The 25,221-nt window shown below is 43.7% G+C and overlaps 1 protein-coding gene across 1 annotated transcript in view; it reads right to left on the reverse strand.

Annotated features, from left to right (window-relative positions):
* LOC142312826 (uncharacterized) overlaps positions 1–25,221 on the reverse strand; it is a 240,548-nt gene that overhangs the window by 122,307 nt on the left and 93,020 nt on the right. The window contains 3 exon segments of the mRNA XM_075351811.1: positions 16,894–16,949; positions 22,086–22,109; positions 22,197–23,445. Coding sequence (XP_075207926.1) covers positions 16,894–16,949; positions 22,086–22,109; positions 22,197–23,445 — 1,329 coding nt within the window.

A 25,221-nucleotide genomic window follows, 5' to 3' on the forward strand; every position in this document is an offset into this window, starting at 1 on the left:
ACGCTTTTTGGTTGCCGCAAATTTCGCGCAAAATGCGATAATAGGCGATTGAAACGTAGCATCTTCGCAATAATGGTCAATAAGGGTTAAATACGTCAGCTCAAGACACAAAAAATAAGCCATCACTGAGCCATAGATCCTGAAAAATGAGAATGTTATGGCGCAAAAAGTGCAACTTTTTTGGGGGGCAAACTTCTGAATTTTTTTTAACCCCTTAGATAAAAGTAAATCTATACATGTTTAGTATCTACAAACTTGTACTGACCTGAGGCATCACACCGACACATCAGTTTTACCATATAGAGAACACAGTAAATAAAATATCTCAAAAACAATCATGCAATCTCACTTTTTTTGCAATTTTTTTTTGCACTTGGAATTTTTTTGCCGTTTTCCAGTACACTGTATGGTAAAACTTATGGTTCCACTTAAAAGTAGAACTCGTCCCATAAAAATCAAGCCCTCATATGGCAACATTGACAGAAAAAATAAAAGAGTTATGGCTCTCGGAAAAAGGCTAGCGAACCCCCCCCCCCCAGGGAAAAGCAGAAAATTACCCGGGGGTGAAGGGGCTAAAGAATCACATGCCTTTTTCTCAACAGCTTTAATTTTTATTTTAAACATATCATCCTTCATGAGTTACTAAATGGAAAGACACCAAAAAATTGCCTTCCTTCAGTTTTGCTTCAGGCAATCCCTGAAACGTGACCTACTGGTACTTAAAAGTCTCTCCTTCTTTCGGTAGAGCCTTCACAAACTGCTTTATCAGTTCAAGCTTATTGTGAAGTGTTTGCAAGAGAACGTTAGCTGGATCAACTAAACTTTCCATAGCTATGTTCTTGAGTCCAGGTTGGAAAGATGGTTCCAATCGTTTTTGTCACGTACGTGTTAAAGGGGTGGTTTGTTCCCCGTGTGCCGTTTTTGTGGCACGTACGTGTTCTCCGTGTGTTATACGTATTAACACAAGGAGAACGGAAAGTCCCGCCTACCTGCATCATCCGGCGCTGTCTGTGGTGCTGAATGACAGCGTCCGGCACTGGCCACGCCCCGCTGAAGCTGCTTCCCGCCCCCAGTGAATGAGAAGTGTTGTTCAAATTCACTGGCGGACGGATGCAGGGGACAGCCGCGGCAGAGACTGCAGGTATGGTGGAGGTGAATATATGTTTGTATTATTTTTACACTGACACGTGTCTTTCTCCGGCGCGTGTCACACGGGCCCGCATCCACACTACATCCGTGTGGTACGGGTGCGGGCCGTGTGACACCCGTGCTGCCGGAGCAACATGGACATGTCAGCGTTTTTAAAAAACGGACACACGTAAGTACGGAACAGACACATGTTCCGTTCCTCAATACTTACGTGTGTCCAAAACAATAACAATACATAGGAACACGTGGGCCCGTGTCTCCGGTACATGAAAAAAAAGGCACACACGTACCGGAGGCATGGATGTGTGTCGCAGGCCTTAGGGTGCATACCGACGATCAGTGTTTGCAGCCTTTTACTTCAACTGCCTCCAAAACGCTGCGTTCTACAGTACAAGCATATTGGATGGGATTTCTAGTAATCCCGTGCCCACTGTGCTTGTTTTTTCCGCAGCAAACAGTAACCAGCGGTGCGTCTTTCCAGACCGCAGCATGTCAATTGTTTGCTGCAGATTCGCATGCGTCCACCGTAGGGAGAACACAAGCGACAGACCAAAGCGCAGTGAATCCTGATCGTGGGTATGAGCAGCTGCGGTCTCCTGTGTTCTCTTGCGGAGGAGACTCGCAGCCCCACAGGTCAGGATCCACCGCGTCCAGAACGCAGCGAGTCCTGATTGTGGGCACATACCCTTATACTGCTGAGGTAAAATGAAAGATATGCTATGCGTATCACTACACTTTTCGGAAGCTGGGTTAAAAAAAATCTTCTCTGCCCACAGAAGCCAATTCCAGCACAGCATCCATTAATTTCTAATGACACCAAAATTGTCCACCAAAGGCCACGCAAAGTGTTCAAAGTATGGTGCAAGAAAATGCCCCTGGAGTCAGTGTTTGTGAAATAATTGTATATATGACAGATTTTTTTTCCGGTATTTTTACAGAGTTCAAAAATCAAAAGTATATAAAAATTACCTCTTATTTTAAAAACAATTTTACCCTTGCAGACCTGTGTAACTGATGGGTGTATCAGGAGGAACAGTATGCTACAGAACTACACAAAATGTTCAAACCTATCAGTATCGGTAGAGTCGAGGCAGCTGGGATTTGGTACAATTTGGTTGTCTATACGAGCACTTCTACTTGATACATTGGACAAGAAAAAACAATGACGTGGTGTAGAAATTGTACAGAATTTACTCCAATGTGGCAAAACCATGCGTCCCAAAGTTTAATTAACTAGAAGACTTTAATGATTGGAAAACAATAAGTATTGCCAGGGTGAACCACCTACTGTCAAGTGGTGTCGTCAAAACTTTCCAGCAGGGGGCGTGGCCTGCACGCTTATGGCGACGGCTGCTTGAATGAGAGCTCTGTGCTGACAGCAGGATAAACCGGCTCTTATCAGCTCACAGATAACAGGATTACCAGCTACAGGAAGTGTGAGTAACCCCAGCCCCCAGCTATGCCTAAGGGTACCTTCACACTTAGCGATGCAGCAGCGATCCGACCAGCGATCTGACCTGGTCAGGATCGCTGCTGCATCGCTACATGGTCGCTGGTGAGCTGTCAAACAGGCAGATCTCACCAGCGACCAGTGAACAGCCCCCAGCCAGCAGCGACGTGCAAGCGACGCTGCGCTTGCACGGAGCCGCCGTCTGGAAGCTGCGGAGACTGGTAACTAAGGTAAACATCGGGTATGGTTACCCGATGTTTACCTTAGTTACCAGTGTGAGCAGGGAGCAGGGAGCCGCGCACACTGAGCGCTGGCTCCTTGCTCTCCTAGCTACAGTACACATCGGGTTAATTAACCCGATGTGTAATGCAGCTACATGTGCAGAGAGCAGGGAGCCGCGCACACTGCTTAGCGCTGGCTCCTTGCTCTCCTAGCTGCTGTACACATCGGGTTAATTAACCCGATGTGTACAGCAGCTACATGTGCAGAGAGCCGGAGCCGGCAGCACAGGCAGCGTGAGAGCTGCAGAGGCTGGTAACTAAGGTAAATATCGGGTAACCACCTTGGTTACCCGATGTTTATCTTGGATACAGCTTACCTCAGCTGTCAGACGCCGGCTCCTGCTCCCTGCTCGCTTCATTTGTCGCTCTCTTGCTGTCACACACAGCGATCTGTGTGTCACAGCAGGAGAGCGGCTTTGAAGAAAATGAACCAGCACTGTGTGTAACGAGCAGCGATCTCACAGCAGGGGCCAGATCGCTGCTCAGTGTCGCACACAGCAAGATCGCTAATGAGGTCACTGCTGCGTCACAAAAAGCGTGACTCAGCAGCGATCTCGGCAGTGAGCTCGCTGTGTGTGAAGCACCCCTAAGGGGAGACCTAAAAAAACTGGCACTCCAGCCAAACTGACAGACTTCTTCCCCCTGGATAGGGATCTCTCCTCACCAAGCAAGATGGCTTCCCACTCAGCTTCTTCCCACTCCTCACAAGGAGATACAGGCTGCTTGAGGGGCTGCACAGCCATTCCTCTGACAGAGGAAACAATGCAAGCTCTGCTGAAAACGCTGAGGGCTTCCTTGCAGGCTGATCTCAGAGAAATAGTAAGAGAGCTGAAGGAAGAGATCAGGTCTCTAGGTGATCGCACAGAGCATGTAGAAACTAAAATGGCTGAATTTGCAACATCACATAACAATCTGATAGATGCTAACACAGCTTTGGAAAAGGAGGTGGAGGCACTAAAACTTAAAATCAGTGATATAGAGGACAGATCCCGAAGAAATAATCTAAAAATCAGAGGGATTCCCTCATCAGTAGCAGATAAAGACCTCCAGGAATACTTCCACAAGTTTCTGCAGCTTATACTCCCTGGATGGGACACCAGAGACCTGATAGTGGACAGGATTCATAGAGTCCCTAAAGCCAAAGGCATAGATCCAGCTCTGCCTAAAGATGTCCTGGCTAGACTTCATTTCTATAAAACAAAAGAAGCTGTGCTGCACACACTGAGGGGAAATCCAGCCCTGCCAGACACTTTCATGGGACTAAAAATCTTCCCAGATCTTTCTGCTGCAACTCTTAATAAAAGAAGAGAATTTGCCCACCTTTCTAAACTCCTTAGAGATCAAGACATCAAGTACAAGTGGGGTTTTCCGGTGAACATGATAATTTTCAAAGATGGAGGCACTCACATATGTCATACTCCTTCTCAGCTGGGCAAATTGCTGGATGACTGGGGAATAGCCCACTCACCAAACCCTGGTGGGCAGGAGAATCATAGAGGCCCTCCAGACAGGATTAACCCTGAATGGTCAGTAGCTTAGCTGGGACTCCTTCCTGCTTATGGCACCTGCTGTCCCTGCTCCTGTGACACGGGATGTCACGTAGCCCCCCTGATGTTCTCGCCTATGGCGAGCGGTTATACACCGGGCACCCTACTCGGGGCAAACTGGTGTTGTTGGAATTTTTTTGTTTTTGTTCCTCTTCTCACAAATGTTCCTTAATTTTTTCTGGAAATTTCTCTCAATTCCTTGCTGGTCTAGCCCCTCTCAACCCTGATGGCGTTCCTAGGAATTCAAACCCCCCTGCGGCTCCAATATGAGAATTAAGATATTGTCTATTAATGTGAACGGACTCAACTCCCCAGCAAAAAGGTCAATGATGTGGAGAGAGGTGAAGGCATCTAACTGTGATATAGCGTGCATTCAGGAGACCCACCTTCTTTCCACAGATAATAAACGGCTACTTCATCCAAGCTTCCAACACACCTTTTTTGCTAATGACTCAAAAAAAAGAGGGAAAACAGCTGTGGAAAAAACAAGCGCAATAGGGTCTTACCCCAATATGTAAGGGGTGGGGAGGGGGGAGTAAACCTACTCACCAATTGTAGTTGTGAGAAGCCACAACTACTATAATCGCATATATCAAAAGATCCAGGGCTGCAGCCACCAAAAACCGGTAGATAACAGAAAGCACAAGAGAGAGGTGTTTAATGCCGCGCCAATGGATATATATTATATATAGAAGCAAATGTTTTTACACACGATCTAGGTTCTCTGTTTTTTCTTTTAGAAGTGCATAAGAAAACAGGGAAAACACCAAGGAAATATAATAACCCAGTCGGAATAGTCCCAAAACCAGAGCAAAGAAGAGAAACAAGACAGCAAATTGTACCACCGCTGCACTCCAGCCGACAAATCCCATAATCGGAGAAGACCAGGGTTCTCTTTTTTTTCTTTTTGTATAAATAAAAAATAGTTTTGTCCTTTTTATAAGGAAATATGTGTCAATTATCAACTAATATATGTTTTACACAGGTGATTTTGTGTACTTGTATGTCAAGGGTATTTAGGACGTCACAACTTGCAACGTGGCATCCTTTCCCGCTCGTTTTTTTTCTTTTTGAGGGATGTTCCTATGACGTCACTATGTCTATATATTGTATGTACTGTTTAACCTAGACAGATTGGATGTTATTTCTATTCCTGGTGGTCCTGATGAAGGGGGCAGATGCTCCAGAAACGCGTCGACCTGAATGACAATAAAGTGACACTGATCTGAACATCTTCTGAAGTGATCCATTGGCGCGGCATTAAACACCTCTCTCTTGTGCTTTCTGTTATCAAAAAAAAGAGGAGGAGTGGCCATTTTAATAAAGAACTCAGTGGCCTTTAAATTGATAAATGTCAGTTATGGAGCGGATGGAAGATATATTATTTTGTCTTGTTATATCAACAGCGTCCCTTATACCTTGGCAACGGTCTACTCCCCAAATTCATCACAATTGACCTTTGCTAGGAAATTTTTCCAAGCATTCAAAGATACTGCCACAGGGGCGGAAATCATCTGTGGAGACTTTAATATACCTGTAATACACTCCATGGATTGCTCCAACACCAGCATCCCACATGCTAAGGAACTTAAGCATCTCATCAATGAATTCCATTTTCATGACATCTGGAGATATTTGCACGCATCAGAAAGAGACTATACATTCTTCTCTTCCAGGCATCGCTCATACAGTAGAATTGATTTTTTTTTGGTCGACAGCAAATCTATAAGTAATTGTGTGGCAGCTGATATTGGTTTAATTACTTGGACAGATCATGCGCCGATCTCTTTGTCTGTTCAGGGTAGCTTTAATGTTCAAAATTCCCCTAGGTGGAGACTGAATACCAGCTTGCTTGGTAGGCAGAAGGTACATGATGAAGTAGAGTCAGTGTTAACAGAATATTTTAAACTTAATAATAATGGGGAAATTTCTGACGAGACCCTGTGGGCTGCTCATAAAGCCGTAGTCAGAGGGCAGCTCATAAAAATAGCCTCCATCCAAAAACGGAAAAAAGACGCAGATATTAAATATATATTAACCCGTATTCATCACCTTGAATCCCTGAATAAAGCCAAAGCATCCCCTAACTTGACTAAAGAAATTGTAACCCATAGATTCCAATTAAGATCCCTACTCCTGCAAAAATACGAACATAATCTTAAAAAAAATAGATCGACATTTTGTGCTATGGGGGATAGAGCGGGGTCCTTATTGGCAAGAAGGACGAAAAAACGTGAGATCCAATCTAAAATAGAATTCCTGAGGGACCCGAACGGAACAATCACTAGTCATCTCATTGAAATAGCAGAAGCATTTGCGAAATACTATGAGGCCCTGTATAATCTAAAATATGATTCCAATACGTCACAGCCGACTCAAGTGGATATACAGGGTTTCCTAGACACCCTGGATCTTCCCCGGGTCTCAGATGAGCAATTAGAGGAACTTAATCTTCCCTTTACTACACATGAAATCCTAGGTGCCATCAAAATGACTAAATCTAACTCTGCCCCGGGCCCCGATGGGCTGCCATACGAATATTACAAACAATTTACATCCACTCTGTCCCCCTTTATGTCAAAAACCTTCAATTTTTGGCAAAATAAAGGGTCAATTTCCCCAGACAACTTAGAAGCGATAATTATCACGCTACCCAAGCCAGGGAAACCTGCAGACACCCCGGGTAATTTTAGGCCCATTTCACTCCTAAATTGTGATGTTAAAATTTATGCCAAACTAGTGGCAGATAGACTTCATAAAGTGATCCCGACCTTAGTGGCTCCAGACCAAGTTGGGTTTGTGACAGGGAGGCAATCTAAGGATGGCACCAGACGGATGCTTGACTTGATTGGACTGGTGGAGATATCGGGTGAACCCAGTGCATTCCTGTCTCTTGATGCTGAAAAAGCCTTTGACAGGGTGCACTGGGGATACCTGGAGAGAGTTCTAACAAAATTCGGGTTCTTGGGGAAAATCAAGTCATCCATTCTAGCCCTCTACTCTTACCCAAATGCGTCAGTGTTGGCATCGGGGTTTCTGTCATCTAAATTTCAAATAAGTAATGGCACCCGCCAGGGGTGTCCATTGTCTCCCGCTTTAGTGGTAGAACCTCTGGCGGAAGCTATACGAAAAAACATAGCCATTTCTGGTATAAGAGTTGGGGAATTTCAACATAAACTTGGTTTATACGCAGACGATGTGATAATTTCCTGTTCTAACCTTGCAGTGTCGATTCCAGCAGTGGTGAACACATTATCAAACTTTTCTAAAGTGTCGTATTATAAGCTCAATGCGGCAAAGTCTTTGATACTGCCGTTTAATGTACCGGTGGAGGCCAGGAGTGCGCTGGAGGGGGCCTTTCAATTCAAATGGTGCGACAGGGGGATACCTTATTTGGGTATTAAGCTGACACCATCGCAGATGTTAATTAAAGAAAATTTGGAACCTCTGATCTAAAATTTAGAAAAGGAATTGGGAAGGTATGAAAAAATATCATTGTCCTGGATGGCCAGGATACAGTCCTTTAAAATGGTTTTCTTACCCAAAATATTGTATGTGCTCAGATGCCTTCCCATCAAAATTTCTCACAAAACCCTGATGAAACTTCAATCGTTGACTAACAAATTTGTCTGGGGTAATAAAAGGGCTAGGGTGGCAGGTAAAGTGTTATACCCCCCATATGACTTAGGGGGATTGGGCACCCCAAACATAACGGCATATTATAAAGCCTTACTAATTGAATCACTAAAGGAATGGTGGCGTCCAGGTAATTCACATAGATGGGCTCAGATTGAAAATTTCCTGTCCCGCCAGGGCTCGGTCAGAAGAATGATGGAAGCAGAATATTTGAGCCGTTCACGGTTCTCCCCGTGTGTTCCCACCATGTCAGCCTCCCTGGAGGTCTGGCGAAATGACTTGATTCATAAGATTCAGATTCCTCTTTCAGAGATTTCCCTCAAGTCGTTGGAATCTCAAATCCCCTTTTTGAATCTGGCCAGGTGGGAGGGATCGGGCATTACAGTGCTGGCGGATCTATACTCTGATTTGGGTGTTAACCCCTTTAATGAAATAGCACGGGAACACCCCTCTTTAAAGGGCTGTTTCTATCAACACATCCAAATTAGTCATTTTCTGGCCTCTAAATTTCCTCCAAAGTCGAATCCTCTGTTACCTACAACAAAGGCTTTGGTATTTAAAAAGATAATTAAATCCAAAGGTATCTCCTCGACATACAAATAGCTCAATAACCCCCCCGAAGAGCAAAAATCTCCTTATATGAATAAATGGGACGTGGAGTTGAGTGTTTCTACCTCACCTTCAAACTGGCACTCGGCATCAGCAAATATCCAAAAATATTCCAAGTGTATAAATCATCTGGAGCAACTGAAAAAAGTACACCTGCGATGGTATCGGTCCCCAGCCAACTTAGCACAGTTCCTCCCAAATTATTCGCCACATTGTTGGAAGGGCTGCCTCCAAAGAGGTACTCTTGGTCACTGCTGGTGGGCTTGTCCCAAGGTTTTCTCGTTCTGGTTGGAGGTGTTTGGCCTGATGGGTGAGCTGACAGGCAATCCTATTAATCCGAATCCAGGTCTGGCAGTGCTAAACGTGGGTATAGAGGAGTTCTCTTGGGAATCCAGGGGTTTATTAGTTCACATTCTAGTAGCTGCCAGATATTGCATAAGTTTGCACTGGAAATCCCCAAAGACGCCTACATTAGTTGAACTATATAACCGAATTAATCTCCAATGCCAATACGAGTTCTGTCTGGCTCACTCCATCCGCGCCAAAAACAAAATACTTCAGATTTGGGACACGTGGTTAAACTCTGTATATGCATCCCCTGTCAGGCATCTGTCTCCAGGGCAAACTGTTGATAATTAAAAATGGGTCAAATAGGGTCAAAGAGAGTGTTACGCAGGGAGTTCACCCATACCACATGTCAATATTCAAGGTGTTTAAATCTCTGTTGTTGTTACTGCTCGGGCTACCCCAAAACGCCATCCAATTCCCTCCCTCCCCCCTCCCCCTCCCTGGTTGCCTCCTTGCAACCATCCATGGTTCTCCCCCTCTCCCCCACCTCCCTCTCCCCTCCCTTTTCTTATCTTCCTTTCTTACTCTCTGGTTCTGGTTGTTTGGATCCCTCGTTTTGAGGATTAAAGAGTAAATTGGTAGGTTGACTCTATACGTATTGGGTATTGATTAACCTAAAAAAGTTGCAACTTGCATCAGACATGATTGTTGGTGGTGTGACAGGAAATGTGAATCATAATCAAAGGTGATACTACCACATGTTACAGCGTTGTTTTCTTTGTGTATTATTGCCAATGATACCTGAATTTCTCCTTTTTGTAATGTAACTTCCTACAATAAAAATTGATTGGATTTAAAAAAAAACAAAAACTTTCCAGCAGCTCCCAATGGAGTATAATTTCTATCAGTTCCTGCAAATACGCCATACATATCAGAATCCACATTATTTACTGCCCGTGATAGTTCAAGGAGATACGATCATAATCCCCTTCGCGACACAGCCATTTTTAATTTTGCATTTTTGTTTTTTTCCTCCTTTTTTCACAGAGCCATAACTTTTTTATTTTTCTGTCCACATAGACATACGAGGGCTTGTTTTTTGAGGCACGAGTTGTACTTTTGAATGGCAGCATTCATTTTCCAACATAGCGTACTGTAAAAAGTGGTAAAAATCCCAAATGTGGAGAAATTGTGAAAAATAAAAATTCTGGTTTTGTTTTTTTGATGTACATTTTGTGATAAAAATTACCTCAGAATATAATTCTCATCATCAGTACGAATACGGTGGCACCAAACATGTCCTGTTTCTTTTATTAAGTTAGTGATGAAAAAAATGAGATATTTGCAAAATAAAATTTTGGGGGTTGTGTTGCCATTTTCCACTACCCTTAGGGCGGCTTTGCACGTTGCGACATCGCACGTGCGATGTCGGTGGGGTCAAATCGAAAGTGACGCACATCCGGCGTCACTTTCGACATCGTACTGTGTAAATGCTAGATGATACGATGAACGAGCGCAAAAACGTCGTTATCGTATCATCGTTGCATTCACCGACATTTTCATAATTCCGGTGCCGCGACAGGTCCGATGTTGTTCCTCGTTCCTGCGGCAGCACACATCGCTGGGTGTGAAGCCGCAGGAGCGAGGAACATCTCCTTACCTGCCGCCGGCGGCTATACGGAAGGAAGGAGGTGGGCGGGATGTTTACATCCTGCTCATCTCCGCCCCTCCGCCGCTATTGGCCGCCTGCCGTGTGACGTCGCTATGACGCAGCACGACCCGCTCCCTTAGGAAGGAGGCGGGTCGCCGGCCAGAGCGACGGTCGCAGGGCAGGTGAGTGCATGTGAAGCTGGCGTAGCGATAATTTTCGCTACGCCAGCTATCACAAGATATCATACCTGCGACGGGGACGGGGACTATCGCGTGCGACATCACAGCATCGGCTTGCGATGTCGCAACGTGCAAAGCCCGCCTTAATGTTTTCATTTTTTGGTCGATGGAGCTGTGTTATGGCTTATTTTTTGCGGGGCTAGACGACATTTTTATTGATATCATTTTGGGATAGATATGATGTTTTGATTTACTCTTACAGTATTTCTTGTGGTATCGCAGCAATCAAAAAAATATAATTTGGGAGTTCTTGAAATTTTTTACAGTGTTTATCGATTTTGTTAATTTTTTTTAAGATTTTGAAAGATCATACTTTTCTGAAAGTACATACAGTACGTGTATTTTTTTATTATCTTTATTTTTATTATTTTTATTGGTGCAAAAGGGGGATGATGTGAACTTTTATATTTTTAAAACTTTTTGTTCTTACTTTTCACTTTTTTTTTTAAATAATCTCTTCAGGGGACTATAACCTGTGATCATCTGTCCACTTAAGCTACATACAGCAATGCCATAGCATTGCTATATACAGTATGGCAAAGATCACAGTCACCTTTGAAGGCATGTTTCATAGCAGAGGTGCTATGATAAGCACGGAGATCTTCAGCAGACCCCCTGCTGTCATAGAAAACAATCAGCGACCTGTGATCACGGTGTGCGTCGATGGGCACTTAAAGTGGCGCACCCTCAACTCAACATGTTAATAATTGCAGAAGGAGCTCCACCAACAATTGTTAGCTGCAGGTTGTAACACACAGCCATTACCTAACGGGTATGACGGTGAGCCCACTCCATACACCAGCTTTCAACATGCGCCGTATATGTGTAGCGGATGTCTTGAAGGGGTTAGGCTACATTTACACTGCAAGATATTTGTGAATGAGCAAAATGCTTGTTTCATGATTATCTTTTTGTGTGATCAGGCTGTCAGACCCAATGAACAAGCATTCTCTTGGTGTTGCATTATCGTGTGTAAACAGGACTTGGAGCCTCTGTGCACTGAGCAATCTTGTGTAGCGCGCTCAGTGTTCATCGTTTACTTTGGTCTGCCTGTCTACACAGGCATTTAAATGCCTGCCGATAGGTAAACGTTAATCCATTAGCGGTGGTATCCTACCTGGTCTCTCTATGTAAACGGACCTTTAAGGGTGCTTTACACGCTGCGACATCGCTAACGATATATCGTCGGGGTCACGTCATTAGTGACGCACATCCGACGTCGCAGCGTGTGACACCTAGGAGCGACGATCAACGATTGCAAAAACGTCAAAAATCATTGATCGTTGACACGTCGCTCCTTTTCATAATATCGTTGGTGGTGCATGCCGCTGGTTGTTCGTCATTCCTGCGGCACCACACATCGCTATGTGTGACATCGCAGGAACGACGAACATCTCCTTACCTGCGGCCACCGGCAATGCGGAAGGAAGGAGGTGGGCGGGATATTCCGCCCGCTCATCTCCGCCCCTTCGCTTCTATTGGACGGCTGCCGTGTGACGTCGCTGTGATGCCGCACGAACCGCCCCCTTAGGAAGTAGGCGGATCGCCGGCCACAGCGACGTCGCAGGGAAGGTAAGTCCATGTGACGGGTGTAAGCGATGTTGTGCGCCACGGGCAGCGATTTGCCCGTGGCGCACAACCGACGGGGGCGGGTACACTCGCTAGTTATATCGATAGCGATATCGCAGCGTGTAAAGTGCCCTCTAGACTCATAGCATCCAACATGTACAACTCAGATTTGATCTCTGCACTATTAAAACTTATTTTAGATAAATACCCCTTTATCAACATGCACAAATGTGAGGAGGGTGTGTTGAGGTGACAAGGGAGCAATGTGATTGTATATTGGACTCACTTCCAAACATATTGCATTGAGTAAATGTTGTTGTGGGTTTTTTTGTGCAAAAATATCTGCTTCGTTTAACAGTGTGAGCATAGATGAGGTTATTCCATGAAATCTCCTGCACATTCTGCATCTCCTGTTTTGTCTATAGGGAACATGAAAAACACATGCAAGAAAAAAAAAAAAATCACAGCTACTGTACATCTTGAAGAGCAAAATCAAAGCTTTCTGTGCTAAAAATACATTCAAAATGCTACAAGAGATCTGCACCAACACCTGATCAAATAAAATAAAAAAAATAAGCAATAATCAGAGAAGATTGTTATTGCGGAATATTGTGTAAATACCTGTGGAAAACATGCAGATAAAACGCAACATAAAAACTGCAGCACTTACAATACATGTGAACCTCGGCTGAATTTTTTTTTCTTTTAGGCTGCTTTCACACATCCGTTTTTTGCCGTGCGGCACAATACGACGCTCTCCAGAAAAAACGCAACCGTTTGTTTTTTTTGCCGCCGTTTGCGTTATTTCCGCATAGACTTGCAATAGCGCCGTATTGTGCCGCATGGCCTTGGGTTGCGTCCGGTTTTTGCCGGATGCGGCATATTTAGCCCATGCGGCGCAATTCACAATGCAAGCCTATGGACGCCGGATGCGGCATCCTGCGGCAAAAAACGCATCCGGCCGCCGGATGCGGTTTTTTGCACTGCGCATGCTTAGTATCAAGCCGCATCCATCAAAAACTGGACGGACCACATGGAAAAACTTATGCAACGGATCCGTTTTTTTTTTCGCCGCATCCGTTGCATAGATTTTTGAGCCGGATTGTGCCGCTCAGCACAAACCGGATGTGTGAAAGCAGCCTTAGGCGGGCTTTGCACGTTGCAACATCGGTAACAATGTGTTACCGATGCTGCAGCGATAGTCCCGCCCCCGTCGCACGTTCGATATCTAGTGAAAGCTGCTGTAGCGATTATTATCGCTACGGCAGCTTTACACGCACATACCTGCCGTGCGACGTCCCTCTGGCCGGCGACCCGCCTCCTTCCTTAGGAGGCGGGTCGTGCGGCGTCACAGTGACGTCACACGGCAGGCGGCCAATTGAAGCGGAGGGGCGGAGATGAGCAGGATGTAAACATCCCGCCCACCTCCGTCCTTCTCATTGCAGCCGGCGGCAGGTAAGTTGAAGTTCCTCGCTCCTGCGGCTTCATACACAGCGATGTGTGCTGCCGCAGGAGCGAGGAACAACATCGTACCTGTCACTGCACCGGCATTATGGAAATGTCGGAGGCTGCAGCGATGATACGATAACGACGCTTTTGCGCTCGTTCATCGTATCAAAAAGGATTTACACATTGCGATATCGACTGCGACGCCGGATGTGCGTCACTTTCGATTTGACCCCACCGACATCGCACGTGCAATATCGCAACGTGCAAAGCCGCCCTTAGTCCCACAGGTTCGAACATATTATCAGTACTGCGAAAACGATTTTCACCAGCATTTAGCAGTGGTCACTACACAATGTACATTGATTACATCCGGCTGCTGCTGAAGCAAATAAAAGCTGATCGATGGGGGGACGTGAGCTCGGACCCCAAACGATCTCAAACTGAAGATCTATCAGGTGGATAAATCATCAATATGTTACTCCTAAACAAACCCTGTAGGGTATGTGCACACAATCAGGATCCACTACATCCTGGACGAGGTGGATCCTGACCTGTGGGGCCGCGAGTCTCCTCTGCAGAAGACCGCAGCTGCTAGTCCCCACGATCCGGGTCGGGCAGTTGTGGTCTCTTGCTGTGTTTGCCCTACAGAGAACGCTTGTGTCTCCGCAGCAAAGAATTGACATGCTGCGACTCGGGAAGCTGCACCACCGGTCAGTTTTTGCAGCGGGAAAAACAAGCACAGTGGGCACGGGATTTCTATAAATTCCATCCACTGTGATTGTACTGTACAATACAGCGTTTTGGATGCAGCAAAAACACTCTGCGTCCAAAACGCTGTGAACCCTGATCGTGGCCATGTAGCCTTAATGATGAGCGTTCCCTAGTAATAACAAATCTCCACATACCTCCTCCTGCAGAGCCGCACACTGGGTATATGGCTGCTCTGTGCTTACAGGACCTGTGATGATGTCACATGGAGGGGAGGAGTCAGGGGTCACATGATCAGCTCCTCAGTGTGTGCAGGACTCTGCTGTGCTGGATGTCATGGGGCTGGATGAGGAGAAGTTTTTGTCTGGGGTCAGGACGGATTTACATAATGCATGTAGTAGAAGCGTGAGTGTAGGACGTGTGCGAAGTGGAGCCGTGCGTGTATGAGGTGTACGGAGTGGAAATGTGTGTACGACGTGTATGGAGGTAAGCCATGTTTGTACAATACACTGTGCAGAATTATTAGGCAAGTTGTATTTTAGAGGATTTTTTTTAATATTGATCAACAACTATGTTCTCAATCAACGCAAAAGACTCAAATATCAAAGCCTAATATTTTTGGAAGTTGGAGTGGTTTTCTTTTTTAGATTTGGCTATCTTAGGAGGATATCTGTTTGTGCAGGTAACTAGTACTGTGCAGAATTATTAGGCAACTTAATAAAAAACAAATATATTCCCATCTCACTTGTTTATTTTCACCAGGTAAACCAATATAACTGCATAAAATTTAGAAATAAACATTTCTGACATGCAAAAACAAAACCCCAAAAAATTAGTGACCAATATAGCCACCTTTCCTTATGATGACGCTCAGCAGCCTACCATCCATAGATTCTGTCACTTGCTTGATCTGTTTACGATCAATATTGCGTGCAGCAGCCACCACAGCCTCCCAGACACACAGTTCCGAGAGGTGTACTGTTTTCCCTCCCTGTAGATCTTACATTTTATGAGGAACCACAAGTTCTCTATGGGGTTCAGATCAGGTGAACAAGGGGGCCATGTCATTATTTTTCATCTTTTAGACCTTTACTGGCCAGCCACGCTTTGGAGTAGTTGGATGCATGTGATGGAGCATAGTCCTGCATGAAAATCATGTTTTTCTTGAACGATACCGACTTCTTCCTGTACCACTGCTTGAAGAAGAAGTTGAAGAAGTTGTCTTCCAGAAACTCGCAGTAGGTCTGGTAGTTGAGCTTCACTCCATCCTCAACCCAAAAAGGTCCCACAAGTTCATCTTTGCTGATACCAGCCCATACCAGTACCCCACCTCCACCTTGCTGGCGTCTGAGTCGGAGTGGAGCTCTCTGCTCTTTACTGATCCAGCCTCTGGCCCATCCATCTGGCCTATTAAGAGTCACTCTCATTTCATCAGTCCATAAAACCTTTGAAAAATCAGTCTTAAGATATTTCTTGCCCCAGTCTTGACGTTTTATCTTAGGTTTGTTGTTCAAAGGTGGAGGTTTTTCAGCCTTCCTTACCTTGGCCATGTCCCTGAGTATTGAATGTTGATTTTCTGGTCCTGAGGAAGAGGTCCCTGCACCTTGAAATGCGTAGACCTATGGAATAAAAGAGTGATTAAACTATCAACATCTCTACATCTTATTTGGCGGATTGCGCGGGTTTAACCCCTTTTTCTCCTCCTACACTGAAGATGTCCCTGAGTATGGCAAACCTTGTGCTTTTTGATACTCCAGTAACGTTGCAGCTCTGAAATATGGCCAAACTTGTGGCAAATGGCATCTTGGCAGCTTCACGCTTGATTTTCCTCAATTCATGGGCAGTTATTTTGTGCCTTTTTTGCCCAACACGCTTCTTGCGACCCTGTTGGCTATTTTCCATGAAACGCTTGATTGTTCGGTGATTATGCTTCAAACATTTGGCAATTTCAAGACTGCTGCATCCCTCTGTAAGACATCTCACAATTTTGGACTTTTCAGAGCCCATCAAATCTCTCTTCTGACCCATTTTGCCAAAGGAATGGAAGTTGCCTAATAATTAAGCACACCTTATATAGGGTGTTGATGTCATTACACCACACCCCTCCTCATTACAGAGATGCACATCACCTGATTTACTTAATTGGTAGTTGGCTCTCAAGCCTATACAGCTTGGAGTAGGACAACATGTATAAAAAGTATCATGTGATCAAAATACTCATTTGCCTAATAATTCTGCACACAGTGTATGTACTGGACGGCACCATGTATGTACAACGTGTATGGTGCAGGACCCTACACATATATGATGATCTTACGGTAATAATTAGCAAAACCTAAGAACTTCTGTAAAGCTTTAAAGCGGTTGTCCAGTCTAAAATTATAAGACTACAGTCACTCTATATGACTACAGACTTATGAATGCTTCCACCGCACGCACTGTGCACTGCGAATATTTGCCAATTTGTAAGCCCGGGAACAGTGGTCACATGACCACATTTGAGCGATATGCATGTTTCCAGCCATAATCTGACCAGCCTCACTCAATACAGTGATCTCATCCTGTCAAGGGAGGAATTTTGGGTGAAGACTGCTAATGGTATCTTCATACAGGAATCCAGAGACGGTGCTGTATTAGCTGTATATCAGTGCCGATATATCAATGTATCAGACAATGAACACACAGACATGTTCTCTCCTTCAGCCAGCGTCATCAACTGACTCGTGTATTTTGAAAGAAACTTAATTATATAAAAATGCCACTTCGGCCTTGAAGCTAAACAGGGAGTAAGGAGTATTCCACTCCTTAATTTCTCTCAGCATATTATAAAACACATCTTTGTTCCTTGTACATTCTTTCTGTGTGAACACTACTGATAAGACTTTTACTCATCATTAAAAGACTTCCATCGCTTGTACATCTGTTCACTTATTCTTGGTAACCCCTTCATGACTATACAGCTTTGAATTATATTATAGGTCTGCGCAATCGCTACATAGACACACAAATAATTATGCTACTATATCTATATTTTGATTATTTACATACACAGATATTCTTATTACATTTGAACAATTAAGCTACAGCTCAGGCCACCTCCACAGTCCTACTAGTAGGCGCGGCCATCTAGTTGTGGCCTTGCTAATACACTTGTATTGAGTGAGGCTATGCCCACTAGTCGGGTTCTGGCTGGGAACATGCATCTCGCACAATTCTGGTCATGTGACCGCTGTTCCAGGCTCAGAAAACGGTGAAGCCTCACAGCGCACAGTGTGTGTGCTGGGAGACTTCATAAGTCTGCACTCACATAGAGTGACTACAGAGTTATAATTTTAGACCGGACAACCAGTTTAAGATTAGCAGGTTGTGGCCATTCAAGGAAGGCCTGTACATTAACCGGATCCATTTTTAAAACTTTAGCAAAAACCAAATGACCCAGAAACTGAATCTGCTGCACCTCAAATTGACACTTCTATAGTTTGGTAAATAAATGGTTGTCACAAAGAACTTGAAGCACCTGCCAAACACGCTTCCAATCCTCCTCACGAGAACTTGAGTAAATCAAAATATCATCATGTAGTATATCACTACAAATCTACCGTCTATATAAGAAAATTTATAATTTATGAAATTCTGAAACACTGCTGGAGCATTGAATTCTAAAATCCAAACAAGGACACAACCAATTAATGTGTATGTATGTGTATATGAATTTAATATATTTGTTTTTCACTTTCATTCCTGCTTAGTGTTTATATACAGTATGTATTCTAATTATTCATATGATTCTTCATTGTTACACTTTTATTATTCAGTACACTTTGTAATTTTATTAATTTGTATTTATGTGAAACATGTAATTTATATTAGATCAAGAATAAGGTTGTGGATATGAAAACTAATTGTTTATTGCTATATTTTCTAGCTTGTTAATATGAGAGGCAATATAAAATATTCGGCGATATAAACTAAGTTCCAACTTTGAGCTTGTGCGCATGCTCTGAAGCACGATCGCTGGTTGTCTTGTCGGCTGCAATTGGGGTCAGGGCGCAGGTGCTGTCTCCATGACCGCTGCCGACGCTTTCTCCCTGCTGTGCGCTGTCAGGACTTCCATGAATGCGGTCAGTGTGAAAGACGCATGCGCCGCAATATGACTCATTGCATTACCCGACATATCAGCTGATCTGTGCTCAGCTGTTTACTGGCCACTTGTTTGCTTAAATACCATCCCCCTACCCCTCCAACACACGCTCCCTGAGGAAATTTCAAACGAAACGTACGTTGGAGGCGTGGGGGTGGACGGAAATCAAACCTTGCTCTTTGTAAGTACATTTGATGGCAAAGTATGATGTGATTTATGCTCTCCCTCTTCTATGTATTGGAGAATTTTCTCTATTACTACGTTCTATTCCCCTTTATGGGGTTAATTATGACTAATGACTATATATGTGTGGTGCGATCACTGGCCTTATCATGTGGTCTCCAGCTCTTTTTCATTGTATAAATTTAGCTATATAGCCCTTGCTTAGAATTATATACATTGTAGCAATTATACTTTCTTTCACATTGAAAACATGTCCTTATGCTCTTGTGCATTTCTGTACTTTACGTATACAGTAGAACCTCGCTTAACAAGTAACCCACTTAACGAGAATTTCGCTTAACAAGCAAAGCTTTCTGTAAATTTGTAACTGTTTACGAGAAAGCTTTGCTGTACGAGCAAAATCCTCACCGCATACACTTCCAGTTCCGTACATCCACCGCGCTCTGACCCGCTCTTGCAGTCCACACAAAACACACACAAGCACGCACAAACACACACAAACAAACACGCATGCACACACATACAGTATTATGCTCACCTTACGTTCCATCGCTGGTATCATGGTTCTTTTAGCTTGCCGGCTCATCGTAACGAGGGAGGAATCCTCGTGGCGAACTAAAGACCCAGGAGGCCGGCGATGGAACGGAAGGTAAGGTGAGCATAATATGTGTACCTTCCGTTCCATCGCTGGCCTCCTGGGTCCTGTAGTTTGCCGCTCCAGGATGTGTATAGGCAAGCATGGCGACATGGCAGGAGCTTCGGCTGTCAGACACTGGCCAGCGCACTGCCTTTGAGTAATCAGAGGCAAGCGGCTCCTGCCTTTGACGTCAGCGCTCTGGCAGTGGAAGTTCTGCCCTCATCATGATGGTAACCCGATACACAGCCCGTACTAGCGAACAGCAAGTCCCAGGAGACCGACGAGGGAACGGAAGGTAAGGTGAGCATAATATGTGCATGTGTGTGTTTGTGCATGTTTGTGTGTGTTTGTTTGTTTGTATGTGTTTGTGCATGTGTGGAATGACACAATAGGGGACCAGGATGGGACATTTAACAAGTATTGGAACAAATTATCTGCATAGCAATGATTTCCTATGGGAAATCTTGCTTTGCTGAACGAGTAACTTGGTTTACAAGCACACTCCCAGAACAGATTGTTCTCGTTAACCAAGGTTCCACTGTACTTGGTACTTGGATGTGAAAGAAATTTCCTAACCATGGGCTCCCCCTGCTGGACGGCCGCTGATATGACTTGCGATTTGTACCGTGAACATTTAAATAGAATGTAACAATTTGTGTATTGTCGGATGAGCTGCACATTAGTTCACAAATCAAATAGGCACGTTGCACTTTGATATTTTTGTATGAATTTGAACTAATTTATTGCCCAATAACATTGCGTTTTATTATATATATCATTCTCGAAGATTTCTCGAAGATTTCTCCCGCGCATCCCCCATACTCTGGAACGCTCTACCTCAGCACATCAGACTCTCCACTACCATGGAAAGCTTCAAGAGGAACCTCAAGACCCACCTCTTCCAACAAGCCTACAACCTACAATAGCCCTCAGTCCAGTAGACCACTGCACAACCAGCTCTGTCCTCACCTATTGTACCATCACCCATTCCCTGTAGACTGTGAGCCCTCGCGGGCAGGGTCCTCTCTCCTCCTATACCAGTCTGTCTTGTACTGTTAATGATTGTTGTACGTATACCCTCTTTCACTTGTAAAGCGCCATGGAATAAATGGCGCTATAATAATAAAAAATAATAATAATAATAATTCTCTGTCCTCCCCCTATATCTGTTGGCACCCTGTATTTATATTATGTAAATGGATGTTTTAATCAACTGTTTAATAAACTGATCTTTTAGGCTCAATACTTCTGTCTTTGTTGTTTATATTATATTGAGTTTATGGCCTTATTTATGTATTTGAAAAGCTGTATTGTGTATGTATGTATGTGCGTACAGTGGTGTGAAAAGTGTTTGCCCCCTTCCTGATTTCTTATTGTTTTGCATGTTTGTCACTCTTAAATTTTTCAGATCACCAAACAACTTAAATATTAGACAAAGATAATACAAGTAAACACAAAATGCATTTTATAAATGAAGGTCTTTATTTTTATGGGAAAACGTGCATTGGTCCAATTGTCTTTAGTCCGCAGCCAGCTCCTCACAGTGAATTATATTGATTTTATTTGCTTTTCCATAACATATGTTTTTTGGTAATTGCATACATTTCCTAAACATTTAAAGGCCCCTTTACACACTGAGACTTTCTAGCGATCCCACCAGTGATCCCGACCTGGCCGGGATCGCTGGAAAGTCTCTGACAACTCACCAGCGACTGTTTAAACAGGCAGATCTGGCCAACGACGCAGCAGCGATACGGACCTGTAGAACATCCTCGCTGGTCGTTGGGGACGTGTCACACCGCAGCTATTTGATGACTCACACCTATGTTATGGGCGTGGTGTTTGGCGCTGAAGCCACCTAGGTGTCCTTTTTACACGCCCCCCTCAGCTCCTATTGGTGATCGCTAGTGCATTCTTATTGGCGACCCCGAGCTTGGAAAGATTGACAAAAGTCGTGCTTGTATATCCTTTGTTCCTGAGCTTCTAATGCTTAGCGGATCTTTGTAGAGTTCTCTGTGCGGTGACGCCACACTGGTTTATCTATACAGCATCAATACAGCTTCAATCAAATGATGCTTACCGTATAGGCTTTATAGTATTGTAGACTGGAGAACTCTCTAATGATCTGCAAACCAGCACGCTCAGGAACAAGGTAGCTTTGAAACAAAGGATGGAAGCGCTAAAGTTGCCTTCGTTTCAGTGAAAGCTGCCCAATCAGAACGCAACAGCGACCACCAATCGGAGGTAAGGGGGCGGGAAAGGGAACACTATAGCACGTATACGGGCTGGGTTCTAAGTCGCTAACAAAGTCGTTGTAACGGTGTCAAACACACCGATGCATGCTGCGCAGCGGGAAACAAAGGACCAAAAAATGGTCCTGAACGATTTGTAGCGATCAGAGACCTCACAGTGGGGGCCAGATCGCTGATGCGTTTCACACACTGCAATGTCGCTGGGGAGGTCGCTATTACATCACAAAACCGGTGACGTTACAGCGATATCGCTAGCGATGTTGCAGTGTGTAAAGGGACCTTAATCCTCGACATACCTGTCGTCCTTTTTCCTCTTGTAACTGTAAATTGACTGCAAGTGTTATGTTTTATCCTTTACAATTTGTCAATAAAATTATAAAAAAAAAAAACAAAAAAAACAGATTGGCTAAATCTCTGTGTGATTTTTCTGATGTTTAAGAAAATAAGATTTGCGGGTAAAACATTTCCCACAAACAGAACATGAAAATGCTTTTCCTGTGTGAACTCTTTGATGTTGAATAAGAGATGAACTTTGGGTAAAACAGTGTCCACATACGGTACATAAATAAGGCTTCTCCCCTGTGTGACTTCTCCGATGTCTAATGAGATGTGATTTAGCTGTAAAACATTTCCCACATTCTGGACATAAAAATCCTTTTCCTGTGTGAGTTCTTTGATGTGCAATTAAAGATGCATTTTGGATAAAACTTTTTCCACATTCAGAACATGAGAAGGGCTTCTCCCCTGTGTGAATTCTCTGATGTCTAACAAGATGTAATTTCTTCATGAAAGATTTCCCACATTCTGAACATGAAAATAAATGTGCTACTGTGTGAATTCTCTTATGTGTAACAAGTTCGGAATTCTGGATGAAACATTTCCCACATTCTGAACATGAAAATGGCTTCTCCCCTGTGTGAATACGCTGATGTTTTACAAGATCATATTTCCGAGAACAACATTTCCCACATTCTAAACATGAATATGGCTTCTCCCCTGTATGACGTCTCTGATGTTTTACAAGATCAGATTTCTGAGAAAAACATTTCTTACATTCTGAACATGAAAATGGCTTCTCACCAGTGTGAATTCTCTGATGTCTAATAAGATCTGAATTTTGATTAAAACACTTCTCACATTCAGAACATGAAAATGGTTTTTCCCCTGTGTGGGTTCTTTGATGTGCAACAAGAATTGATTTGTGGTTAAAACACCTCCCACATTCAGAACATGAAAATGGCCTTTCTCCTGTGTGAATCCTCTGATGCGTAACAAGGTCAGATTTCTGAGAGCAGAATTTCCCACATTCGGAACATGAAAATGGTTTCTCTCCTGTATGAATTCTTTGATGTTTAGCAAGATCAGATTTCCGAGAACAACATTTTCCACATTCTGAACATGTGTACAGCTTTTCGCCTTTGTGAGCCCTTTGATGTACAGCATCACTTTTGTTATTATTATTCTGCTTAACAGTCTGTATTGAATCAGAAGATAGGACCTGTTGAAAAGGATCAGATGACAGATCTTTGCTGTGAAGGGCTGATAGTAAATCTGGTATAATGGCATGTTCCTCATATATATCTGGTGTGATACCATGATCATCTATTTTAAAATCGGAAAATATAAGATGTCTCTCTGAGTTTCTGGTACAGTAATCTGCAAAGAATGAAAACTTTTATTATTCTTCATTAATAATGCCTTCAAATTAGAGTTATGCTATTATCCATTTCAGGACATTTCTATATAAAAATGTATGCAAAGTAGAGTGAAATTATATTTTCAACTGACAATATAAAAATGGCAGCAACAGTAGATCTTGTAACACTGCTAGCTATTGCCTTTGGCTTGCTGCTGACTAGGATCCTTCCTCATTTTCATGTTTAGATAAAAATCTGCCTGACTTCTGTGTATACACCTGGCTCAATCTTTTACCATGGTTTGCACAAAGGCTGTAAATTGACAGTCAGCGACTAATGCTTGGGTTGACCTGAAATCTCCCTGCAACAAAGTTCAAATCCCTGTTAAAGGGTGAATACAAAAGATTCCTTGAATTTACTGCCTGGTTTAGCCATGAACAAGCTCATTGAGGTTTGTCTAACATTGCTTGTAAGCATAATCATAACCAAATTGGCCAAGACCATTAAGATGGGTAGTCTGCATTCTGTTGTGGATAAAGTTCATGGATTATTTCATCATGGAGAGGTCAAAAAGATTAAAAACCTACGACGTATCCTTTAAAAGGTTATTCTCATGTTATTCAATTGCTTTAAGTAGACAGCATGAAAATATGCAATTTTGCAACTAACTCTCACGCCGGGCGAGGGAACGCTCAGCATATGGCGCAACACCAAGAGAAAACCTGGGAAGATGTAAAACAAGGCCCTGGTGATAGGGGTCACCACCTCCCACTCAACTATGGCTGATCCCTGCACTCCCTAACATCCCTAGATAGGTCCATCCCCCCATGCGCCGTCACGTGCCTTGGCCCTCGCTGATTCTGAACTTACCCTTACTAGGGTGTTGGCCAGCGGGACATTAGTTCCACTATGACAATAAAACAACACAAGGAAGGTAAGACTAATGGGTGGGGAAAGACACAATATAAAGTACTTCTTTGTTTCTTTATCAGGAAACATTGCAGCTGCAACTGAAATGACACCACAGCTATGCAGAGAAGAACTCCGTCAACATGGTCAGTTTAGAGAATATCTATGACCGGCATGGAGAAAAGCCAGGAATGGGTATATATAGCAGAAGGGTGTGATGACAAAATGCTGCAGCTGTGATTAAGGCTATGTGTAATCTCAGCCAGCAGGGAAAAAGCCCTTAACCCCTGCAGCATCAAAAGAAAGTAAATCCACTCCAATAGAAGATGTAGCCTGTGCACGCAACACACTAGTGACACTGACTTGCTTTTTCTTACTGTTTTCCTTCTCCTGCTGTGGGAGATATTTTTTTTACATCTTGCTGATTTCCATGGAGTTTGGCCACTAGTGCCTGCCCAGACCCTGGCCAAGTGTGTGCAGTAGTTACATTCCAGAAGACTCAAAGTCCCAGTCACTTCTCTCCAGCTTATTGATTTCTATACAGCAATTAGCTGCTCACCTTCCTCATTCTTAGCTCTCATCCTCCTGTGGAATCAAATTTTTTAGACATTCAGCAGTTTCTTGAGCTGTGTGCTGCTTGCATGACCTCATGTGCTTCTTTGGCCTGCAGAGCTTCCGGACTTGTTTCACACTGAACACATCTGGGACATCATTGATAGGCAAAAGCTAAGGAACTTGACTGAAGAGAATCCTGATGATATGTGACCTCAAGTGCATTCAGCATGGCAGCACATTTCTCAGACCATCACTAAGTTAAAGAAGATATAGGCTTTGTGGTTTGATGATTCGGGTTCGGCATCAAGAGAGTTGCAGAGAAATATCGCTT

Source organism: Anomaloglossus baeobatrachus, chromosome 5 (genome assembly GCF_048569485.1).
Source record: "Anomaloglossus baeobatrachus isolate aAnoBae1 chromosome 5, aAnoBae1.hap1, whole genome shotgun sequence".
In the NCBI taxonomy this organism is placed as follows: Eukaryota; Metazoa; Chordata; class Amphibia; order Anura; family Aromobatidae; genus Anomaloglossus; species Anomaloglossus baeobatrachus.